This window comes from Anas acuta, chromosome 3 (assembly GCF_963932015.1).
Source record: "Anas acuta chromosome 3, bAnaAcu1.1, whole genome shotgun sequence".
In the NCBI taxonomy this organism is placed as follows: domain Eukaryota; kingdom Metazoa; phylum Chordata; class Aves; order Anseriformes; family Anatidae; genus Anas; species Anas acuta.
Genome location: NC_088981.1, coordinates 17,649,812 through 17,675,988, shown reverse-complemented (window position 1 = coordinate 17,675,988; position 26,177 = coordinate 17,649,812). Strand labels below are relative to the sequence as shown.

Below are 26,177 nucleotides of genomic sequence, written 5' to 3'. Positions count from 1 at the left end.
TCCCTAGTAGCCATAAAACTTAGTGGCGAACAGCCTTGCCTGAAACTTGAAATAAAAGATGGTTTAATCAGAAGCAGCTACTTTTTTTTTTTTTTTTTTTTATATAGTTTGACAGTAGTAGGTGACAACTAAAACAGAACCTAACATTTGGTAAAATCCTTACAAGAAATATAGGAAAAAAAATCCAACATTAATTTTAGGAAACAAAGCAACAAGAATAGAGATATTTCTCTGTGTTCCTAGTATGTCAGTATCAGTATCTGGCAATTCAAGTTCTTGAAGACTACTTTCAGGCAATTCAGTTATTAGGATGATTGGAAAAGACTATATCTTCACACCATCAGTAACTCAGTGGTCTCTATCTGCTGACTCAAAGAACTATAGTCAAGTAAATGACTTATCAGATGGCTGAAATATGGTCTTTTAGCCCATGTGAACTTGCCTTCTCTCAAAAGTTAAGAGATTAAAAAGAGCTGTAAAGTGCTTCCAGAGAAGATACAAAACAAAATATAATTGCTTCAAGGTTTAGGTTGGCCTAAAATATCCCTTATGCCTGAATAATGTAAAACTTACACACTGGTATGAGGCTATGAACTGTCTCTCCTCAGTGAGGCAGATCAGCAAGTATATTCAGATCCTTCCTTTTCCACAGACATACCTCACCAAAGGCTCCTCGCCCAATCACCTTCAGGATCTCAAAGTCTTCTTTATGTAGTCGCATCTGTTTCACTTTAGATGTAAACGGTTTTGCTGAAACAAGGAAAATATCAACCATTAAAAAACAAACAAACAAAAAACCACAATGAAACATAAAATGTAATCAGAGTCCTGAAAACAACAGACCATTTTGCTTATATACCTATATTCTCTAATGTAATGTAACAAAACGTAAAGATGGAAATAACAGGCAGTAGAACTAAGACAAAACTGCTGTAAAAAAAAAAATTGATTTTACCTTTATAGAAAAGGCAAAAAAAAAGTCCAATGATACAGTCTTTTGAGATCATAGACATCTACTGCATTTGTGTTTTATGTGATCAGTGATCACAAAAGGAAAGGATAATATAATGAGGAGTTCACTTTGGACAATATGATTTTCTCTGCCAAGCAGGAAAACGCTATTGTATTTGATATAAAATTAAAATGCTGATGAAAGATGACAAGAAGGATAATACTGGCCTCATTTATGCATCATGCAATATTTTTTATAGACCACTTCTTCAACAGAGAGAACACTTATGAGTTAATTCTTTGCTACTGGCAGCAAGAACAGTTTTATTCACAGAATGTTATCAACACATTCAGTGGAAAATACCCTACCTGTATAAAGTGGGTTTATCAAAAAAATAGAAGAACACAAAATAAAAAAGAACCTGTCCCCCCTATATCCCCTTCCTAAATCCAACACTCCCACCTCCCCAAAAAAGAAGAACAAAACAGAAAAACAGAGGGTGGGAGGGGAACAACAACAACCAGACTTTAATTTTTTTATGCTCCATTACAAGAATAGCATTAAAAAAAAAAAAAAAATCAAACCACCACATTTCAAGTTCATATTTCCAAGGTTTGGGTGGGAAGAGAATTAAACACACAACATTTAACTTAATTCTCATGCTAAGAGATGATATAGGAATTACTTAACACCAGGTTGGATGTTCTCATCCAAATGGAATGATACATTGTCAAGTCAAAGATTTAATACTTACTATGTTTCAGACAAAAGAAGTTCTTTACAGTTATTGTGCCTATAAATAATAGCATTCTTTTCCCCTACGCTTTGTTTCTCTGAAGCACAAAGGGTTTAGTACTTCCCTCTTACTCTTGCAAACAATTCCACTACAGTAAATACACAACTTTATGAGGTTGACTTACTAACTTTATATTCTTAAATTGAGAGATTTAGACTCTTAAAATAAAGCAAAGATAGTATATATACATACATAATATATATATATACACATCAATTTAGCACTGTTTGTATCCATATACAAGTATCCATAAACAAAATTTAACTCAAAAAATGCATTACCTTGCCAGAGTCCATGAACTGAAAGACCAAGCACCCAGCTTGTCATTGTAGGTTTGAAATGACTTGACAAGGAAAAATGGTAGGCCAAACTATTTACAAATACACCCTCTCCATAGGCAGCTAATGAATTTGGAAATAAGGTTTTTCTTGATTATCATATAATTTGACTGTACAAGCCATTGATAACAACAATTGATATTTTTGCCCTGAAGAAGTAACATTTATTTTTAATTTTATTCTTCTTATCAGACTTAACATGTTCATTTTTTCTAAGATTCTTCGGATGCAATGAATCTAACATGAGTTACATTTGTTATAACTCTAGGAACATCAGTTTTTGCCTAAATAAATGAACAGACAAGTAGGTTTTAGGTCCAAATAGTAATGATGTAGCCATAAGACACCAAGATTTGCACTCATTTTAGTGATATTTTTACCTTCAATTTATACTCGTTTTATTCAATATATTTAATCGTACAATTAAAGTGCAGGGTATTCTTTTAAAATGTAATTCAACTGAAGTATTTTTCTCAAGCTCACTGAGATCCCGAACTTTCAACCAATTTTTTAAAACATAAAAAAAAAAAAACACAGGACTTTTTTTAAAAAAAAAATAATGTAAAAAAAGTCTTGCAATAAACAAAATAAGTGACAGCAAAATGTACTGCCTTACTGGGACAGCAAAAGCTGTGCTGTTCCAAGTAATTTCATACAAATATTAACACTACTGATGTCTATAACTGAACAAATTAGAACATCCTATTCAAGTCTTTTAACTTGAAAAACAACTGATTGAAAACAAACGTGTAGTTCTTGACTTCAACTTGTTTTTTGGACCATTGTAGGCCTGGATAGCATACAGGCAAAATATCTTGTTAACAAGCAACAGCATAGCTATTTAAACCACAAAACTCTTCCTCACTTTATATTGTAAGGAAAGGCCTGTCATTCTTTAATTATTACATTTTGGATTCTTCCAGGGTTCCCATAGGGACACTGGAAAAATAAACATCATTAAAACTACTTCAGTAAAATACAACAGGCAAGAATACGTTTGGGTACAGTTTAATGATTTGTAGCATCGGTGTTAGTGGAAATGTTAGTAAACCCTAGCATATATATATATATATTAATCATCTGTAGCATTAGAAATGTCGATGTATAGTCAAGCAGTTCTATGATGGAAGATATAGTCCAAGAAAAGAAAAGAAAGAGGAAAAAAAAGATCTGCTCTCGGAATGTACTCTAAATAGCTCGTTCCAAAACAAAAAAGAAAGGTCAATTTGCTTTATCATCTATGTTGTTTGTCTGCTGTACAAACATCTGCTGTTCTTGTGGCAACAGCCATCTCTCGCACGGAAAGTTTGGCCTAGGCAAGGGTCTTGGAAGGCAGCTCTTCAGACAGCAATTTCATACTCCAGGCTTTCCAGACTATGAGGTTCACAGGCAACTGATTTGGCAACGCCACACGAAGACAGCAAACCTCCCGGTCAGAGAAGGGTTTTCCAAATGCAATATGCTCTAAGGGGCCCCTGCAACACTGCTCTATTAAATTATATGGGTACACAACACCCCAACCCCAGTTAACTCCCCCTTTCCATTAAGGGATTCATAATGAAGGTAACAGTTAGAAAATAATGCTCATTTTTAGAAAGAGCAGCAGTTTCCTTGACTGGTAATAGCGCCTGTCTGCAGCACTTTGAGGACACTTATTAGCATTACTTACGGTATATTTAATACCAAGGGATTTAATTTTTAAACTCATGGGGATAAAAGTCCATCTCTCCTTCTCCCTTCCTCACTGCAGAGAACCAGAGCTGCTGTATGCACAGGGTTAAATTCAATCAAGGCGAGATGAGGATCACAAACTGCTTAGAGAAAGCACCTGCAGGCTTGGAGCAGCAATTTAAAATGTGCACTCACAGTTGATTTAAAAATAAAACAAAACAGAACAATATTAAGGAATTCTAAAATTTTAAAAAAGATTTAGAAACTAAAAGCTGAATCCACCACAACTGTTAAAACCAATGGTGAAAGTTCATTGTAACAGAAACAGGGAATTGAAAAGGAAAACAGCCTATATCCATCAGCTAGTTTTCTATCTCAGGAGAAAACCCCTTTCCTTCATCAGTTAAAAATAATTATAAATCATATGAAAGATTCATAGAATGGCTTGGGTTGGAAGGGACTTTAAAGATCACCTAGTTCCAACATCTCTGACACCTCAGGTTGCCCGAAGCCCCATCCAGCCTGGCCTTGAACACCTCCAGGGATGGGGCATCCACAGCTTCTCTGGGCAACTTGTGCCAGTGCCTTACCACCCTCTGAGTGAAGAATTTCCTCCTAACCTCTAATCTAAATCTCCCCTCTTTTAGTTAAAAACCATTCCCTTTGACCTGTCATTATCTGCCTGAAAAAATGCCACTCTCCATCTTTTTTATAAGCCCCCTCTTCAGTATTGAAAGGCTGCAGTGGGGTCTTCCCAAAGCCTTTTCTTCTCTATCAGCCTTTCTTCACAGGAGAGGTGCATCACCTTGCACTTGGCTTTGTAGAACCTCATTAGGTTCATGTGGGCCCACTTGAAAAAAATAATACAAAAATACACACAGAGCTTTCCCTTGCAAAGGAGAAAAAACACTTGACCTAAGAAACTGTCCCTCATACTACCAAAAGTTTCTGCAATTCCTACTAACACCGTCCTCGCAAACACAAAAACAAAACAAAAAAGAAGAAAGCAAAATACACTGCACTGATGGACATGTTTTTAAAGGCATTCTGCAGTTTTGAAATTTCTGCTGAATTCCTGAAAGTAATTGAACAAGTGTTTTTATTTTACAGGTTCAGTCCAAATTCAAACTATTTTCAATTGGCTTTTATCCACTGTGATTATGAAATGTGTACATAGCATTTCTGAGTTAAGACAGACCACAAGTGGATGTTTCAAAAATCTCCAGAAAGGAGGTGTGAGAGAAAGTTCCTCCCAAAATAAACATTACTACTGAAAAGAAGGAGAAATAATTGGCAGTCATCAAGACAGAGCTGTTTGAAGACTTATTTAATTGAAAGGAGACAAAAGTCTCCTTTTATCTCTACCCACCTAAGATTGGCAAAACAGCACAAGAAAGCCTTCTTGCAGCTTCTTGTCTCTTTGGAGGAAACCAGGGACAAAACACAATAGTTGACAGCGATAACAGCTGAACGTTATTTAAGGCAAAGTAAAAAATTTAAGCCACAAATACCCTTTTCAGTTTTAGCAGTTAAGATTCAGTTTTCATTCAGAACATTTTTGACATGTTTTCCTGATGAACAATTAATTGCCAACATCTGTCTGTACAGTTTAAGAATCTGTTGTTTTCCAAAAATCAGAAGTACGTCCACAAATTCCCTTACAGTTGTACATACAGACACAACATTTTGAATCCTATTCATCCTTATTAATAAATATTATTAATAATAATAATAATCAGTTGTCTTCTAGGTCAACTGGAGACCATCCAGCCATTTTTGGCTATAGCTACCGCAAAAGATTCAACAGGAATTGTAAAATCAGAGATAGAAATAAAATATCTTTCCCAAACATATAAGACAGTTCTGTTCCTCCCCCAAGACTCAGATGAAAAGTAATATGTTAAACCCTCACTGCAGATCTGGGCAATGCTTCCACACTACATCAAAATACGGCTATGATTTTTCATGTCACCATTCTTTTTCATCACAAGAGTTTCAGTGAACCACCCTATGTTTTAATACTATCAGAAAAAATGAAACGTTGAACTTCACTTCATCTTGCTATGTAATTCTGACGCAATTCTTGTAGCACTGGCAGTAAAATCTTTACCGTAGGACTCCTGCTTCACCTAGTAAAGGGGGTGGAAATGCTCCAGGAGCAAAACAAGAGTAGACAAAAAATATATATATATATCAGGTATTTAGAAAACCTGAAAGGCTAACAAAGGAGATAAAAGGTGGTCATATGCTTATAAAGCTGAATGCTGCTTAGAGTCCATCCTTCATGCTGTCACAGAGCTGGAACCAAGACAACAGAAATCACATTTCTGACAGACAAGATCAAACTTTGCATTCCTTAGTATTTCACATACAACTCAAAATGCTGTTATTTGACTGCCAAAAAACATTGGATGCTTGCACTATGTTTAGAATTAACTAAAATTTATCAGGCCTGCGTTTAGAATTACTAAATGTTCTGAAGAATCAAAATATATTATTTTTTGATTCCTGTTTAAGTAAAGCTCGGTCTCTCAGGGCCTTAATTTTATCACATAAAATTAAGATGTTGCCATTTGATCTGATTGCACTCTTAAAAAAACAACAAAAAAACTATCTTACTGTTTGTGAAAGATTATGGGCTGATGACTACCAGAGACAAATGTGGATATTATGCAAGAAACAAAGCATGCAACCACACAGCAAATTTTTAGAAGGGGGAAAAAACAAAGGAAAGAATGACCACCTGTCAAGTAACAGCTCTCCCTTCTGCAGAACACATATTTGGTAACCGCAGACTGTAAAACATCCTCTCAGGGGAGCTGTGGAGGCATCGTTAATTCTGCTATTTCCTTTGCTCTGTATGCATGGTTTTTCATCCTTAATACATGATTTAAATATTCTCCTCATCTGAAAATAATAATAATGACCTCTAGAAGTTCTGCTGCATACCATAAGAAGATGAGTGTTTCACCACAATAAAGCCAGTGACTTCGCTCCTCCAAACGCAGGCATCTAACACTCCTCACCAAGTAAAGGACCAGTGCTGCCAGCTACCATTCACACCATGGATCAGCACTGAGGAAGCCCCCTGCTCAGTGGCCAAGGTATTTCGCAGCACTTTAGGAGTCTCCTGTTCCATTTCTGAAGCTAGAAAATGAAAAATTTGAAGGATTTTACTCAAACAGATCTAACATTGCAACTTTGGTTGGACTACCTTCTCTTGCCTCTCACAGGTAGGTGATCCAGCTCCAGCTCTTCCATCCTGCGACTCTTCATCCCAATGCTTTCCTTCTCAGCTGTTCAGTTCTAGCTTCTACCACAAAAACCATCGTCCAGTTTTGTCCCCACGTTCTTTTGCCACATTACCTGATGGTTTCCCCACAGCCATCTCACAGCTTTGTCCACATCTGTACCTCACCCACTTCCTAAATCCATGTGCTCATGGCTGTCTGCTTATGACCACATCCTTATAGCCTTGTCCTGCCAGCCACAGAAGCCTCCATCTGAACCTAATTCTTTCTCTATCCATTCCTTACTGCTAATTCTGTCTCCTGCTTTTCCTTCCAAACTCTGGTGTGTCTATGTGAAGTCTCTCTGTCACCAAAGTCCTGTTTAGTTTGGGCAATCAACACTTGCCAGCGCCCTTTCACAAATTCCCTGAGCTATTTCCTTTCTCCTTTTACCACCACAAGTAGTCTTGAGGCTTTGCTCCAACTTATTGTTCATTAAATTGCAGGTGACTAACAACAGGTACTTAAGCTACACATCATGTCTGCCTTCCTTTTACTTTACAATTTTAATTTAAAAGACTGTTTTTACAGTTATCTATACAAATCAGATATACTCAAGTCAGACATTTGATTTTTTGTTGATACCAAGAGCTTCATTACATCTTATGTAACAAACCTTGCTTATTTTCATTTTTAAGAAAGAAAAAGCTGTAAAAACTCACACTGCAAACCACTTTAATCTCTTCTAAAGGTTAACGTTCTACAGTTTGTGAGAAGTCGGGTCAAGCAGACCCTCCACAAACCCTCCTCCTCTAAAATGACTCAATTTGTGTAGCTACATATTTTTAGCATATACTTCCCACTTCCAACGTGTGCTCAGTGTGTGCAATTTGGCAGGTGCGTCTTTTGCCATGAATCACTTGAATCCTGTCTCTCACTCCTCCCTCGTGGTGCTGTTACCCCAGAGTACTCACTGCATGTTATTGCAGACTTTTCCTAGCAAACTGCGAGGGCCTCAGAACAGCTGGGGCAGCAGGAAAACTCTTCTCCAGGAGGTCACAGGCAAGCACCAACCATCTGAGCTGATAGATCACCTAAGAAAATACCTTGCTTCCTCCTTAATCCTATACAGCGTATTTCACTGATGCTGTTATTCATATTTGCATTGAATACACATTGTTCTTGAAAGTCCCACTCACAACTGGGGAACTCCTGGAGGTAAATACCATACAAATCCATACAGCTACAATCCTAATTCTGCCTTCATGGACAGCCTTTCTGACCCGCACCTCACAACAAATGGAAGTTCAGACATTAAAAGTTTAAAACATATAAAAGCAAGAATTCCTCTGATGTATCTCATGTGAAATGGAAATATTACAGAGTGCATGCAATAGGAGCTTAATACTGTGAGAAGGAATTTGGCCAAGATTAAAATAATACCCATATTACAGCTAGGTTTTTATTATTTCTTTAGAATTTACCGCTTGTTGTCATTAGAGATACTGAGTTTTGAACACTGCCTGCATTAGTTTTACACTGTCCTATGGGCTTTTCTTTCTGTAAAAATAAGAAATATAGGAATGCTTAGGAAAGCAGTACAACTATGTTATTAGTAAAAATGAAGATTATTAAAAAAGAAGGATCAAATATATATTTGGAATTAGTTATATCTGAAGAAAGAGTACCCTTCCACATAATTCTCAAACAGAGTTTGTTATTTTTAAACCATTCTTGACAAACAGTCAAGTCCTAGGGTCAAACATAGATTACTTCCATAACAACGCACTGCAGTCCCTAACAATTAAGGAAAACTTTACAACTTCATCATTTTTCTCTACCCTCCAAACACGACTTTTTTTCTGATCTCAAATCCTTAGGAAAAAAATAGCAATACCTATTAATAATGGCCAGGAGTTTTAAGATTGTTAGAGGTTGTTAGTATGCATTTACTTAGAAACTACAGAAGGAAGGGGGAGGGGAGGAAAAAACACCATTAGTTTTAGCTTGGCTTCACAGAAAAAAACAAACCACCACCACAAAAACACAATTTGTTCCTCTTTTTCAAATTCCCTAGTTATCGCCTAGGAAATAAAACTGATTACTGAAACTAAGCGTAATATTCTGAGGACTACAAACATAAGGAGAAAAAAATGTAACATGCAGACATGACACATACATGAAAATTCAAAATGTACTTTCCCATTATCTACTCAGAAAACAAATCTATTCGATGGCTCATACTTATCCATGCCTTGACAACTTTCCTCTACTCTACAATACAGAAACTCCTTTCCACCTAAACTTTCTGTACTTCCCATAAAAAGGTAGTATTCAACTGTGTTCCTTATTTATAGATGATATTTTTTTAAATATCTTTGAGATAAACTAAACATATTTAAATACTTTTCCATTTCTGGAGAGTCAGAATTCAGTCCAGAAGTACTACTTGCTGTAAACAACTTCAGCAATATTCATTCTGAGGAAATGGGCTGCTTATCTAACTGCTGAAGTGGAAAGGACTCTGCAGTACAATAAAGTATTTTGGGATTACTTTTTTGTTATTTTTTCAAGTAATGATAGCACATAAATAAAAAAAAAAAAACAAAACATACAGAAGCAAAAAAAAAGGATGGGTGGTATTTGCAATAGCCATCGTGGACATTTATTTGTTTTTTACAGCTAGTTCATGAGAAAGAGACCAGGACAGAACTCAGATCTTCAGACATGAGGTAGTATTCAGAGATACTTGTTTTCCATTCCCTAGATTTATAATTGCTCTCAGACTAGATTTGTTTTTAAATTAATAATTTTGTTGCTGATTATGCTTAATCAGAAGAATCTTTTTGTTTACACACAAAAGATAAAAATCTTATCTTTACACATAAGAACACATGAATCACTGTCAGGAGAGTGACACAAGCAAGTGACAGAAGCAGAGCTGTCACATTTCCATGGCATGCCTTCATCCGTGTCTCCTCATACCTCTAACCTATCACCTGACCTGAACCAAGCATGACTCTATGCTGATGTTTCAAAAGCAATTTATTTGTTGCATGCTCTGCAAAATCAGACTGGTGGCAGAAGAGACTAAGCCCACGCAGCCTCCAACTCCTTCCTTTTGCTTCTTAGATGGAGTAAAGACTCTCTGGATCCAGACAGAGGCATGGCAGTAAACACCCTCCTGTACAGGTGTTATAAGTACAACTAAACATTTAAATGGGGAACTCCAAATCAGCCACAAGGCACAACTAACAGGAACTCAAGGTGTTTGTTTGTTTTTGTTTTTAAGTCATTTCTGCTCATGAAATTACCTTTGGAGGTCCATTGTCTACTGCAATGAGTTTTTAAGATGTCTTGAGCCCAGATCATGAGAGGAATGCAGACATTTAACTTCCACTGATACCAACAGAACTTGTGCGTGACTACTCAATTCTGTCAAACCTGATGTAAACTGCCAGCTTCAGAGAAGACAAAACTACAGCGTAGTAATACATGTATTTGTTTGCATACACAAGGATTCATTAAAAAAGAGCAAATGGAAGTTGGGTGGGAACACTGACCTGCTTGAGGGTAGAAAGGCTTTGCAGGGGGATCTGGATAGGCTGGATTGATGGGCCAGGTCACACTGCATGACATCCAGCAAGGCTAAATGCCAGGTGCTGCACTTGAGTTGTAATAACCCCATGCAGTGGTATGTGTTTGATGATGAGTGCCTGACAGCTGTCACATGGAGAAGGACCTGAGAGGGCTGGTCTAGAGACAGGTGGATATGAGCTGGCAGCGGGCCCAGGTGGCCAAGAAGGTCAATGGCATCCTGACCTGTACCAGCAGCAGTGTGCTCATCAGGGCTAGGGAAGTGACTGTCCTCTGTACTGGGCAGTGGTGAGGCCGTACCTCGAGTGCTGTGTCCAGCTTTGGGCCCCTCACTACAAGGACATCGAGGCCCTGGAGTGTGTCCAGAGAAGGGCTACGAAGCTGGTGAAGGGCCTGGAGCACAAGGCCTGTGAGGAGCAGCTGAAGACACTGGGGGTGTTTGGTCTGGAGAAGAGGAGGCTCAGGGGAGACCTCATTGCTCTCTGCAACTACCTGAAAGTTCTATATGGAACTATAAATTCAACAGGTGAAATTAAAGCCAGGAAGATTCACAAAAATATTGGCAGGTGGAGGGCGGAAGGAAATCTAGCTCTATGGACAACTGAATAGTGGAACAAGATACACACAGTAAGCTGTACGATTCAGATCTCTTCAGGCTTTTAAGAAATGGTAACACCATTACTATGAACATGAAAAAAGCTCATCATCTTCACTACTCGGCATGTATGCTTGCTGTCTTTGGCAAGGGTGCACATACGGCTTTCAACTTCTGAACTGCTCCACAAAACAAACTTGAACTTCTTCTAAAAGGTTCTTATCTGACACAGAAGAAAATTCCTACACATCTTAGTACAAGCACACAACCAGATGGAGATACTTGGACATGAGTTACAGAATCCTCTCTGGAGGCTGAAAACAAAATAAACAAACAAACAAAAGGGAGAGAGAGAGAAAATAGATGTCTGAGCAGACCTAAGGATGAGGGTAACTTCCAAGGAAGAGATCTGCTCTGTACATAGAGCTCATGACTTTTTAAGGCCCTGGCAGATTTTTGGAAACTGAGCACCAGAATCAGTCGATTCTGAAGCACTCTAAGGAGCCATCTGAAGCACAGGAGGTATAACATTTATCTCGGACCCATGCCAAGTCTCGTGGCCCAGGCCCCATGTGGAGATCAGGCAGCACCATCAGACCAAATCAAATGAAGCCAACACCAAACAAACATGGTTGAACACCTTCTGGCCCCAAACTCGGCAGATAGTAACAGCCCTGAGGTATTGGTAAAACAAGAAAAAATCCTTTTGTGCACAGTGTTAAAACTGCATGCCCTGTTTGGCAGACGATGTCACTGTACCTCCATACAAGATGGGAAGCAGGTCTCCTCTGCTGCACAACTACAGGTAAAGATGAACTTAAATTATAATCTGAGATTCTTGCATGTATCTGTTTCTGTCAGTAAGTTTGGAATAGTGAGCAAAAAGTTGAGGAGATACTAAACCAAAACAACAAGCTTACAACTGAGCATCTAAATTTGTTTCTTAATCCTGAAGAAAGCAGGAACCGGAGGTTCAACAAAGCATTTTTCTTCTAATTAAATATGCAACTATTTTTTTCTGGACACCATAAATACATTTCAGTGTCAACACTCATGACTTACATCTGTTATCAGAGGAACTAGCACTTGAAATTCTGCCACATCTTGTAGTAGGAAAGAAAAAATATACATATAAACAGAGACACGCAGCTTTCAGAAAATACAGCATCAGTACAGGACCTTAGAAGACTGTGCAATTAGAAACAAAAGAGTACTATAATGCCATTATGCTTAAAAAGGAAAAACAAAACTCCGACATGTATTAGAGGTGTAGTAAGGCCCAATGAATATGGGCCTTGTGTAATAATGAATTTAATAAGGCCCAATGAAAAAAAAAAAACAAAAAACAGTCTAGGCCACTGTGCTACATCTAAGTTCTGGAAAAAAAATATACAAATACAAGGAAAATATTAATTCAGTTGGGCTCCATCTTTTTGCTGCATGCGAAAAACAGACAGACTTTCCTAAGACTATCTTGCTACATCTAAAAGAAAGACTTCTGCTATATACTCTTACCACTTTTTCTAGATTTAAAGAAAAGTCCGTAAGTCAGTTTTTTTTTTTCCTGAAAGCTTCACAACTATTCTTGAAAATACAATCCACTGAAATATCAGAGTGCACCAAGTGATTTTTTTTTAAAAGTAAATTATCACTGCCCAGACCTCATGCACAATTTCCTTATTACTAGTAATAAGTCTTCATTAATTCCAAAGACTGACCATTAAACTTGAAAATTTGACTAGTAAATTAACCAAAACCATCTCACTGTACAAACAGAAAACCATATTTCTCTACGCAAAAATTTCAGTCATCCCAGTGAAACTTTCCTATCACCCTACTGCAAAAGGGACGGTTAGAATCTATGAGGCTGTGTTCACAAAGGGCAGAACTACAAATTTAAGAAAGAAACAAACAAGCAAACACCTTACCAGCAAGCTTAACAGCAACCCTCCTATGTTGCAAGAAACATTTTTGTTATGCCTACATACTTTGGGGAAGAGATTTCAAAATACAAACATAATGTTGGGTAACAACATAAAGTTACATTAGTTTCCTGAAATAAAAAGTATATTCAGCCAACTAAATTGTTCACTAGAACAAAAATCTTAGGTAGACACAGACACACTAAAAGAAAACAGAATTCCCATTGCAAAAAATGAGCCCTCTCTGACAAGCAGCGTGAGCTCTTGAACAGGTTAGGTAAATGACAAGATTTCTTCTTGAGATCTTCTGATACAGCTCCCAGCATAACCATTGAGTTTCTTGAATGAGACAAGAACGTTCCTCTCTATTTTGGAAAACCAAAGAGTTAAAAACACCGCAGAAACAAGGCGGCTGTTATTTCAGCAATAACATTAGGTGACTGTTATCGACACGATTGGCCTGATTTCCTCACAAAGCAAATAAGAACGCCATCTAAAAGGATAGAAAAACATGAATCTACATTTCTTTCGTCTTCTCTTCCAGTGAGTGACTTCTGCTATTCTTGCAAAGTCACCCTTTTTAACTTAAAAGCAAAAAAACTACCTACTTGCTAATATAACTACATTGGATTTCAAGCAGGGGGGCAAAACTACTGCACTGTTCTTTCACAGCACTGGCTTTAGGAACATTTTTGCCCAAACCAGCCTCAATGACAGAGAGATCATCCTTAAGAGAACACTTCAGACAAAGTAAATGAGTTTTTCCCAGTCCTGCTTATAAGCAAAACTGTAGAGTGCCCTAAGACTAGAAAAAACCCTCCAAGAAGGAGTTCGCTGTTACGGTATAAGAGTGGGAGGCATAGGAGAAGAAGGGCTTTATCTTGTCTATTTACATTCTGCTACTCTATCCTAGAGATAAGTTTTAGTAAAACAAATAAAACATTTTCCTTGATCTGGAGGCAGCAAAAAGACAAAAGACTTCTCTGCCCAGTGTCGTTCTTAACTAAAGGTGGCAGAACTTGCACACAGGTTCAAAAGTGCTGCACGTCCCAGTTAGTTTTTCAAGTCCACAGTGCCATACAGCACAATTCTCTGGAAAAATCTTTTGGGCCCCCAGAGAAAGCAAGGAGATACAAACAACAAACCAACACTTAATGGAGTTGCAAGCCTCGTGCCAAGTAACCACTTGTGAACACGGAAAGTAGTAAGAGAGAAAAATTTAATAACACCCCTTTGCCAGTAAGTCCTTAGCAGTCTGATCTAGCTAACAGCTCAGGCCTGTAGGAACGCTACGACTTTGGGAAGCGCATCTATCAGCATGCTACACATTCAGGCATCGAATGAGCTTCAAATCACTGACAGACCTGGAAAGACTGGTAGCTTGGAGACATGAATAAAGTTGCTAACTATTTGTAATAAAAAGCATTAAGATCTGCTGACCCTTAGACCGAGTTACACGGATCAAACAGAACAAATGCATACACATACTTCTGCCTCATGCAAAATTAGAGGATACCCGCCACAGGAATCACCGGCAGGGGAAAACCAAGACGCCCCTATAGCTGGGTTTACTCCCTACCACTGCAATACTGCACCAGACAAACCCCAGCCAGGGAGCTTATGCCATCACGCAAAAAAAAAACACAGGGGTGACGAGGAATTCATCCGGATGGTCTACATTCAGCTCTCAGCATGTCCCAGCCATTCCCGAGTAAGCAGATAAATCAGAGAGGATTCAGCTTTCCGTGCTGATGGGTCTAAATTGTGAGTTTGTCTGCACTGCTGGCAATGATGTGGGAAAACACTACTAGGAGTGCTCGAGCCACGAGGACACAGAGCTGTCCCCCTCTAACTCTAGCAAGCATGGAGGGCTAGGATGAAGCTGGGAGCACAGGATCCTGTATTTCTATAAGCCTATTTCTCCTTACACAATCACCGCTGCCTTTGGAGATTTTCTCCTGACTTTTAAAGCCAGGCATCTCTTCCACCATCCTTGTTTACTTCTCACTCAGTCGATCACTGTGCAAACACAGTTTCACTTTGCCTCACTCCTACCCTGATACTATTTGCAGTTGGCTGTCATAGAAGGTGACTTGGAACAAGAGAAGACACACACATTTGCTAAAATAGCCTGATTCAGTTAGTAAAAATAGCTATTTACTTGTGTAAAGGCAGACTGGCCGGAGGCAAACACAAAGTTGAACCAAACCATTTATGTTTGCAGTAACCTGCACAAATGGGACACAGGGCACACTTGTGAAAGCAGCAACTCCTCTGGTGATCTTCAGTGCATGTTCAGAACTGAGCATCACTTGGAAGAACTGAAGGAAAGGTCCTGTTATGCATCAAGACCAGATAAAAATACGGATACATCAAGGATTTAAACTACTCCAAGTTTCCTCAAGACTATAGGCTTAATGTCTAGGAGTTGGCCGTGATGATCCTTAGGGGTCCCTTCCAACTCCGGATATTCTATCATTCTAATGCTTTTGACTACTTGTGTTTTGTTTATTTTTCTCAGTTTTGTGTTTTTTAACTGTAATGTGACTGACCCCATGAAGGAACTCTTCCAGCAGCACGTTATTCCTCGGGCACTCTAAGGACCTCTCATCTTCCTTCCTGCCCTCGATAAGATCTCACAATTGAAGTTGGGTGGCTGACCTGGGAAAATTCTGCCTCACACGGTAACACGTGAAATTTCAAAAATGACACAAGAGCTAAGCACACCAGCCTTCTTTAAAAACAAAGCCAACCAACAAAACCCACAAAGAACACAGAACTCTTGGAACAGGTTTTGTTGTTCTAAAAAGAGTTAAAATGCACAGAGCTGTGGGAGCAAGCCTTTTTCCTCATCTCAACTCACTCAGCTGGCACAGGATCCCTTTCCCTCTCTCCCAGTACCTTGGGTCCATACAACTCCAAACCAAAAGTCAACCCACCTGTCTCGGGCTCGGTGGTGAAGCCCAGTCAATTACAGCTGCAAGGCAGAATATTTCCTGGCAAAACTTGCCTCTGGGAAACTTCCTCACAGGAACAAAACGTACAGACCGATCGGGTACCTTCACCCACAGCACAGCTGTGGTACCCTTATTACATACATCAGTATATTTAAGCTGAGTAAGAAACCTGTACCTACATAAGAAAGAAAGTGCTTAAATAATTGCAATTTTAATTAAGCACCAGCAAATGAACTAAGAAAGGAAACATTAACAGCAAAAAAATCGTGAAGATGGAGCTGTCCTGGCCACCAAAGGGCATGAGAAGATCCTTCTGCTACTCAAAGGCCTGAAAGCCAGATCCTATAATCCAGATATTGATTAGAGATACCTACATATCCCCCTTGGCCATGCTGAGCTTGTGATTGCAAGTACAGGGTGAGCGGCTACCACTGGGCATAAACACATAAAACAGTTGGGTTAAATTGGGAGATCTCAGTGGGGAATGCTTCTTTGAACTTCAAAAATGTTGCTTATTTCATTTTCGCTGGACTTCTTTTTTTTTTTCCCACTGGATAAAGGAATATCCACAATGGTCCAGAGCTCCAGAGTAAAACTCTCAGAATGTATCTGTTTGTCTGGGACCATACAAGAGAATGCTGTCCAAAATCCAAGCAACAGCAATACGTGATAAAATGTTTCCAACTACAGAGTATCTCCAGTTATTTGAGTCAAAACAAAGAGAAAAAAAACTTCAGCCCTTTACTACTGCACTCCTGTCTGCAGACTGCTTCGAGCACTGTCAGAGCTGGAGACTGTTCCTACAAACCTTCTTTAGTTTAGCTCTATATTAGCCACAAACAAAACACGAACCGACAAGATGCGCCACCTCTCTTTCCCCCCTTCCTTCCACCAGCAGGTCAGATGAGTCTGCCAGCTCACGGGTCTTTAACCTCTGGCTTGGGAGCTCTCTGGAGCCTGCAAGAGGTTACGAGTAGCTGGAAAAAAACTTACATATTTCTAACTTAAATGTTCTGCACAGAAGTCCCTAATTTCCATGGAATACATTTCGAGTCAAGAAGGCAGAAAGCTGTTACTGAGGCACTCGAATGCTGCTTGTATTACCGCGATAACTGGAACTTGTTCAAAACCTGTAATTGGACAGATCTGATTTACTGTCCTTCACACCTATGTAATTAAAGCCCCTGGTAACAGATTGGCTTTGCAAAATATTACATGTTTCCACCATGCTCATTCAATACTTTAACCTCCCAACAGTTTTCTAACGCATGTTGGCAAAGACGTAGCATAACAGAAAAACAATGCCACCTCCAAATTATTATATAGTAAAATAAGCTTCTTTGAACAGAATGTTAGGTTACAGATAGAACTTATAGCTGTCTGGAATTCACTTTTACTGAAAACCTCACAATTTTATAAACTTCAATTGAGCCAACGTTGTGAGAATTGCTCACACTGGTATAGTTCCACATTTTCCATGGGCATGCACCACACAGAAGTATTTTTAAACCAGCATTATTTTCATGCTGAGATTTGGACTACTTTAATTTGATCAGGAGAGTCAAGGTTCTATAACGCATACATGAATAACCAAAGCCAAAGGCAATTTCTCAAATCTTGTTTGGGAAAAAATAATAATAATAATAATTCTCTCATCCTTCACTGCTGCACAAATGAAATACTCAATGCATTCACGTTTAGGGTAAAATTTAGCTCAGTAAGAAAGAGTAATGCTTGCTTTAAAGCTACAGATGGATTATGGATCTTCAGCCCATTTGAAGTAGTATAAAGATCACACAATCAACTTAATATATGAAGAGGTGCACGCTAACAGCTTTATTAACATACAAAGTCAATACGCTTTCAGTTCATTGATCAGAAACATTTTGCTGCACTAAATACCACAAAACACTATTTTAGGAAGAGCTGTATAAATTTATCTTGATTTTAGGTATCTCATACATATGTTTTTGTTTTTGTTTTTTTCTCTCTCAACTCAGCTATTTTGAGTATAGACGAGTATGAATGTTTATTTTCAGACTGAATATGATCACTCCAATTTAGTACATTGGAAGAGACCAACAAATGTTCTAGGAATTTAGCACAAGTCTCATCTCACGTATGGTCAAGAACTGTTTGCTCTGCCTGGTCTCCGCTCCCTCATCTATCGTTCATGAACATCTTCTGCAACGTTGCTGCAAATAGGAACTTTATCTTGTCAAGGAATGATTTCTCCCTCCTCCACCAGAGGAAAAAATCAAACTGCCCAAAAAGACAACTCAAGATGAAAGTATGCATTGGAAGAATGTGCTCTTACATAACTTATTCCTCCCTAGCTACCTATATAACCTTGAAAGAAATGGGAATAGTGTTTGGGGGGTTGGGTCTTTGTTTCATGTTAGTATTTGTGCAGTAATATTGCTTCTACGTGTGCTGCATTGGTATCTCCTTAGGGAATGAAATAAAAACACAACCAGCAAATCGTTTCTATTCAAATACTGAGCCAGATCTCCAGCTGACATAAACCAAGTTTCATCAGTTTTCAACTCTCACACATCTCAAACTTGCCAATCTTTATTAAAGGTCACTGTGGTCAAAGTGTTTTTTTGTTGTTGTTTTATTATTATTATTATTATTAGATTTTGTTTATTTGTTGTTGCTGCTGTTGGGTGATGTCTTCATGACCACAGAGTATATACTGTGATTAAATTAGGAAAGCCTTAACATTTCTCAGAAGATATATATGTGAGAGACAAATACGGCAGAGGGCTAGCTCTTCAAAGCTTTAAACTACACTGAATGCCAGAATTCCTTTGGCTTTTCTGTCACTTTGAACTGCATGTAATCAAATGCCATTTTTTGCACTTTCTCTCCCCCCAGTCTTCAGATCTTGGGCACAACACAACATGAAAACATGGCTCAATTGAGATTTTACAGGAACATCCTAACCAAGTTGTTAAGCAAGTTCAAAGAAAGAAAACAAAGAAACAACAACAACAAAAAAAACTTTCTATACTACTTCTCTAGATAAATTTCACAGGTGCACTCCACTGACCCAAGCAGTCTGGCAGACCAACCCCAACCCTCGGCACTGACTCCTGAATTAGATAATCAGTCACCCTAAATCTGCTAGCAGACAGCAAGCTTCTTCCCCATATTTGTTAACGATGACAACAAATTACTGTTATGTTACTGAGTGTCCTTGATGCTTCAAGCAGTGAAGAAAATTAAGTGAATTGAGCCCAGATTCTGCAGTCAGTCGTCTTCTGACTACTAATTTTTAAATGTTACTGCTACTGCTTCCAAAACACCACTTTCCACAAGTTATTCCAGATAGTTTTTTTTAGATATTATCAACCTCTGTCATTTCCATGATTTATGGCCTTTAAATTTAATTTAAGATCTGAAAAGCAGTGAATTCAAGATATATATATACGTACACGCGTTTCTCAGCTCCATCTGTAATATTTCTGTTGGATCTATTGAAAACTCTATGTACTGGTCTCTAAGAGAATGTAACAGAGTGACTGGAACAGAATTTAAAGGGAAAAAAATGGAACTTAGATTATATCAGCATTTCCCAAACTACTGTGCTTAGTATTGCTATCCCAATTTATCTCTGCTGTTACTGCCTCCTTCAGTCTTCACTCCTGCTTCCCAGAGAAAGCACTGTCCTCAGGAGGCTTCAGAGGTACATACTAAGCAGCCAAGCAGATCAGTAGTGCCACAGTTATCCACATCTCACCCAGCTGCCAGGGATCAATACCCACTGCTGCACTACTTCATGACACAGGACAGCAACAGCAAAGTGTGGTTTCCTGCCCAGGTTCAGCAAAACTGGCATCACATAGCCCCAAGGCTGTAAACATCCAGTAAGTAAACAGCCAGAAGCAATATCAGGTGGTTGTTGCCCAGTCTAGGAGCTGGGGACTGCACATTTCAAAGATGCCAAGAACTTGGGGCTCTGCATCTCAACATTTCCTGACCCTTCTTTCAAAATCCACTTGGTTTGCAAGCCATCTGCTTTTATTCTGGAAATGTTTTATCCCTAAGATAAAAAAGGCAAGGGAAGGATACATTTATTTCCTCAATTTATAAATAAAAAGTTGTAATGCTAACAGCACATGCAGGGAAGAAAGCAGATATATGACAAATTTTGTATCTTTCAGTAGTTTTACTTAGCATGACAACAAATTCTTTTAAAATACTTAAAAATGGAAAAAAAATGGAAAAACACATATGCAGTTGTATCAAAAAGTTCATCTTCCAATTTCTTCAGAAAAATTATATACATAAAAGCCCTGATTTCCAAAAATGCAATTAGTGTGTCTCGAAGTCACAGAAAAGCTGGTTGTAACCAAAATTTGAAATAATTAGAATTTTGCACATTGTTATATCCTGAAAGCATGGGCCTCAAGACAAGGCATGAACTATCCTTGCTTAAGAAGAGGATACAGTTTTATCACCAATTTAAAGCAGTGTAGGTGTGTGGTGTTCCCCGAAAAGATGGCATTGCTCTCCTGGCATAGCCTTTCTTTTCTACAAGCATTAGGGCTTGTGTAGCTGAACCATCTGCCTGCTCCAGATCTAGGAGCAACGAGCAGGAGGTTCTCCATGCACCTCTTACCTCTCAAACCTCCAATTGTAGGAGGTTTGAAAGGTAAGCTTGGAGGTTTCAAAGCTAAGTTTGAATGGTAACTTGCCACCGTTGCCAAATTTCCACCCGCAAATTCTCATCAGCAGAATTTCTATTTCTTTTAGATACTTGGTAAAACATTCGCCATCTCAAGAAGTGAGAGCATTCTGTTTGTATGTTGCAATAAGCACCACCTTTTAGAAGTCAAAATACAATGTTGTCCTAACTAAAACACAGCATCTTCTAAATAGAAAGTTATTATCAAAAGTAAGTAGAGAACTAAACTGGTTTCAGCCACAGGGCTTCCTGTGGTTGTATCATTGTTCTTCACTCACACAATCAATTAAATGCGGCTTCCTACGACAACACAGGAGGAAACCACAAGGAACTTACCCATTTGTCAAACGGTATTATGAGAAGAAAGTACACTAAGTCGCAGTGCTGTCAGAGATCATAAATAACCCACATATTTCCAAAAAGAATGCTTAGAGCTAGTGCAAGTAGAGAATTAGAGATTAGAAGATTAATTACTGATGAGTGTCTATGCAGTAATAAAGCAGATGTGATGTGTTCCTACTATATTGTGAGAGATAAGGTCTAACACAAGGCTTCTTTCCATTTAGATCATTTAATCAACACACACAAAATAAACTGAAGTTGCATAATCTGTATACTTGTAACTTGAAGCTCTGATATGATCTCAACGAATAGAAAAATGACCCTAGTAAGCACCAAGTTAGCAGCATGCATAAGTTACACACTTTGTAGGTTCACCAAGTAATCATGAAAGCCAAAATTTCAACCTAAAGAAAAATCAACACAGACACCTAACAGGTAGCTTTAACTTGTTCTTGGTTGCTGTATAAGGTATAATGCAAATACACGAGGTACCAAGGAGAAGAGGAGAAAACAAAGGCTATGGAAATGTTTTCCAATAAGCATGTCACAAGATATTAGTATATAACCTGCATTTAGATGCAAATAGGTATTTGAAAAAATAGAAAAAACAGAAGTTAAAGACAGTGTAAGTAGCTACAAATATCTTAAACAAGTTGTACGAGTGGCCTTCAGGCATTGCAATACAATTGCTGTATTACTTGAACATGATTTTAACAAAAATCAGTCAATATACAAGCATCTAGTAGGAGTGTCAGTAAACATTCTCCATGAAACACCTACTGTTACTCACCCAAAGAAATGTTAGCCTGTCATTTAAAAAATGATTATTAATACTAGACACATGGCACTTCTTGTCTTTCAAAAAAAAAAAAAAGCACCTTAAAATAAACAGCAAACAAGCTGTTTATTAACATACACATGTCAAACTGTTTTGGTTACAATAAATGAAGAGTTACAAATTTGCAAACCACGAAATATCATCAGCCATAAAGTTCCATTCAATTCCACAACTCATTACCTGAAATAGATGATTAAAACTAGTACCAGCCGGATTTTCTATAAACAACGCTTCACCAAACTGTATTTCAAAATCATGTAATCCTGATTTCTGGACAGCAAATCATTTACATTACATTAGCTATATATTAACAATATTTAAACATAGCCTGTAGCATTATCCTTACCATCCATTCTTTTGAAGGGCCATGAAACTTCTAAAGCAAGATATTTTGTCTAAACCAACACAAAACAGTGTTGATACCATGCTATAGTGCTTTGATCCACTAAATTTCATTAACAGGCCCCAAAAGAAGTTTCTATCCAGTTCTTCTCTGGCAAAATGTTGGTGGGTACCCACAAGGAACTTCAGAAGAAAGAAGCAAAAGGTAGAAAGAAACTGGTGAAAATCCCTCAGTGTCAAGCACATCTACTGGACAGTTTAATCCTAACAGGTTTTTTTCCCCACTTCTGATTCCTACAATCCAAGGTAAATGAAAACGCTTTGTCAGAGATTAACAAAATCATCATAGTGACCAAGAAGGAAGAAAAAATTAAATATAAATTATCTATTGGTATAGGTTCTTTTACATCATTTAAGGAAAGAACACGTGTAAGATGTCACGTCCTCTACTGGAATGTATTATAATTACCATGCCAGACTAAAGTGCTCCGAGAAGAACTCACCAAACTGTCCAGTTCTTTGATCAGCTCAGGATTCTGTGAAGTATCATTTAATTACTAGAAAAAATCAGTTTTGTAAATTTAATTCTGCCTACTGGAATACATACGGTCCTATCAACAATGAAAGCTGTACGTAGATAAAGACACACAAGTGCCTTGCAGTGGCTCCCCTTTCTGTCCCCTCCAAAATTTCCTCCTGCTGAATTCTCTGCTAGAGTTGTTTTCTTATTTATCTCAAGCTTCGGATTTGTTGTTGTTTGCATTGTTTTTTTTGGTTGATCAACAGGAATAAGCATCTGGAAACTACTTATTTTTTAATATACTTTCTAGTATCTAAAAATGTAATTATAATTACAAGTGCACAGCTTATCTCCTTATCTCAGTCCCAAGTCAAAGAGCAGTATGAGCTTTGAACCAGACTCAGGAAAGCATGTGGTAAGTACATCCTTATACTCAGGAAAGCACTTCATGATGTGCATAACAGCATCCCCTGATTACGCCTCATTTTTGCCTTTCTTGAAAAGAACAAGTATTTTTAACTTGTAACTTGGGACATTTTCTTCCTCTTCTTGCTGACCGCAATCTAACCAATCCAGATGAAACTGATTTCTTCCTTTTCTACATTAAAACATTGCAACAGTACCTAAAGATGGTGCTGTGCAAGAAACTACCCTTGACAGCTGTTTCAGAGCACAGAATAGCTAGCACATCTTCAATGCCTCGTGTTGACAGGGTTTACTTAGAAACAACCACACCAGAAGAAACTGTTCTGCAGGCTACTCCTCAGCAGGGTTTTCAGGAATACAGCAGTTGTCAGAGCAAGTGCTAATTTGTATTTCAAAACAAGGAGTCCAGTAACTACAGCAAACTTCTAACATCTGGGATTTCAGAATACTGCATTTATCTACTATCACCCATGTTGGAAAGGTAATTCCAGCTTTCTGAGCACACAGATTTCAAGCCTGTGGTAAATTGAAGACCAATCATTAACCAGAATAGAATAATGTATAAGACTACGAGCATTTCATGAGTATATTCTGTATTTCCTTAATTAAACTAGAAAAAAATTGGAAATAGAATTATTGAGGAGAAAGAGGGTTTGTTTTTTTTGTACGTTGCTTCCAGTCAAAAGAGACCATGGCCACTACAAGCTAATTTTACTCAATTTGTGGGCAAGTCAGGAACAGAGTTTACACGCCAGCACTGTCCCTAAAGGGATTTTAATGCAACACGCACTTCACAAAACAAAACCAAGTGTTGTGTAACTAGTAGACCACTTCCTATCAGAAATATTCCCTGGTCTCAAATGGTCAAATTAAAAGCTCCCTTACGGATCTGAAAAATAGAAAAGCCAGTGAGAAATCCACACACTGTTCTAAATCCAACAAATTACTTACGGACTATTAATATTCTCACATAATATCCTGAGTAGTCTCTTATCAGTAACAGAGTTAGAGAAAAAGGCTGACAAACATGGAAATGTTCTTATAATTAATATTGTTACTTAACATTTTATGAGCTGCTGCTGGTTATGAGCAGGATAGTGCTCTGCAGGCAATGGTTGGTGATGACCACTGCTGGTTAATTTGCACCCAAAGAACTGCTGTTTTTATCTTCTAACAAGACAATGGCAGAACCGATAGAATTACACAATGGCCTGGATACAACACAAAAATTATTTATACCATGCCAATTTCAGCCCAATATGGGCAGTCGAAGCCACTATGACCCTAAAAGTTAGCTTTGAAACTCTTACAATGCTTGACAACGTCGAAAGCAATCCTGACAAACTTTAACCTTTATCGATAACTAATGAAAAACTGTTGGTTTGAAGTAAAAGATAAATAAAATTTTCAACTATAATTGGAAAATATCATAAAAATGAAAATCAGAAACACATCTTTCATTTGTTTGAATTAATTAGACAATATTTTTTTTTAGAATAGTTTATGGCCTTTGATTCCAAACATTATATTGCCACATAACTTCTCCAAAGCCCACCACATGCTACACTTTGGAAAGTCTCAAGACTCCTGAGAGGCACATGTCCACTGTTGCCTACGTTTTGCAATAAAGGAACAGAGAAAGTACATATGAGGAATTTGATTAGAATGAAACATGAGGACTGGTTCTGTTACAGAGCACTGCAGAAAATCAAATACAAACCTGTGCCACTTCTTTTCTCTTTCTGGTAAATTGATATGTTTATGCCATGAAAATTCACTCTTCCCAAGACACCATGATAAGGTCCTGGACATAATTCCTCCATACTCTGCAAATCTTCTGTGAGGCTGCAGAGAAGTATCGCTTTTCCTGGTTTCAGACTACTTTCATGGCTCAATCAGAAAAATTATATTCGTTCACCAATAAAATGTCCTTTTCACCTAGTGATTTACATCATTCTGTACAAATCAGCAAGGTTCAGCAACCATTTTGCCTCCTCTATAACTGAACCGTTCCCATCACAATTCCAGGTACAGCAGCACCTCTGCACTGAGCACAGGCAGGCTGCCAGGAATTCTATGGACTGAGTATCCAACACTTGCATTCATTAACTTCAAGTATGCTGATAAGACAAATTTTATGCAAAGAGACCTCAAATACAGTATGCAGTGTGTGGTGGGTAACTTCCCAAGTTTAGGCAAGGAAAACTTAAAGTAAGAGAGACTGATGAAGCAGTAGTGACACAGAGAGAGAAGAGGGACTCAATGCCCACATCCCTGTCCATACAAAGTTTTTTCCTAAACCAGATATGCAGCACAAGGGCAGCAGCACAGCTTTATACATTTTTGTCATTAACTAAGAAGCAGCCTTCTTTGTTTGTTGTTGGTTTGGTTTTGTGTTTTTTATTTTCATTTTTTATTTCTGTTCTGTACTAAAAGCAATACTTTGGATTTTGGAAACACAATCAGTGTTATATCTCTTCTTAATTTAAGACTTGTAAAAGTATGTTTCCACTATTAAATCTACCACTTGAGAAGGAAAACACAGTGCTCTCTTCCCAAAAATGGTTAAGCAGAAGAGATGCAGGATGTCCTTTCTCTTTGGACCTGGATACTATCATCTAGCTACAAGTGACTAGAGCTGGAAGTGAAATACTGGCTTCCTTCCCTACCGACTGAGGTATTTTGCTTTAAACAATAAAGCATCTTGCAGCTGTAGCTTCTCGAGGATCACCCCTCCCTCCCTCAAACGAGTAAGACAAAAATATTTTGGACTCTGACTACAGAGTTACCTTTGGTCGTTCAAAGATACAGCACCACCACCAAAGCATACATCAGGAAAACTGAGAGGTGCAATATGTAAAAGTTGAACTGCGTTCTCCTAAACACCAAAAGGGAAGCCTCTAATTTAGGCAGCCAGGATCCCTCTCTGGAAGCCTTTAAATACATTTATGTACCCTC

The 26,177-nt window shown here is 38.1% G+C and overlaps 1 protein-coding gene across 8 annotated transcripts in view; it reads right to left on the bottom strand.

The window, feature by feature from the left end:
- The window catches only part of CDC42BPA (CDC42 binding protein kinase alpha), a 156,597-nt gene that overhangs the window by 113,595 nt on the left and 16,825 nt on the right, over positions 1–26,177 (bottom strand). For all 8 annotated transcript variants that reach the window (XM_068675911.1, XM_068675909.1, XM_068675910.1 and 5 more), the window contains exon 3: positions 659–750. In XM_068675911.1, the coding sequence (XP_068532012.1) occupies positions 659–750 (92 nt within the window). The remainder of the gene's footprint in view (positions 1–658; positions 751–26,177) is intronic.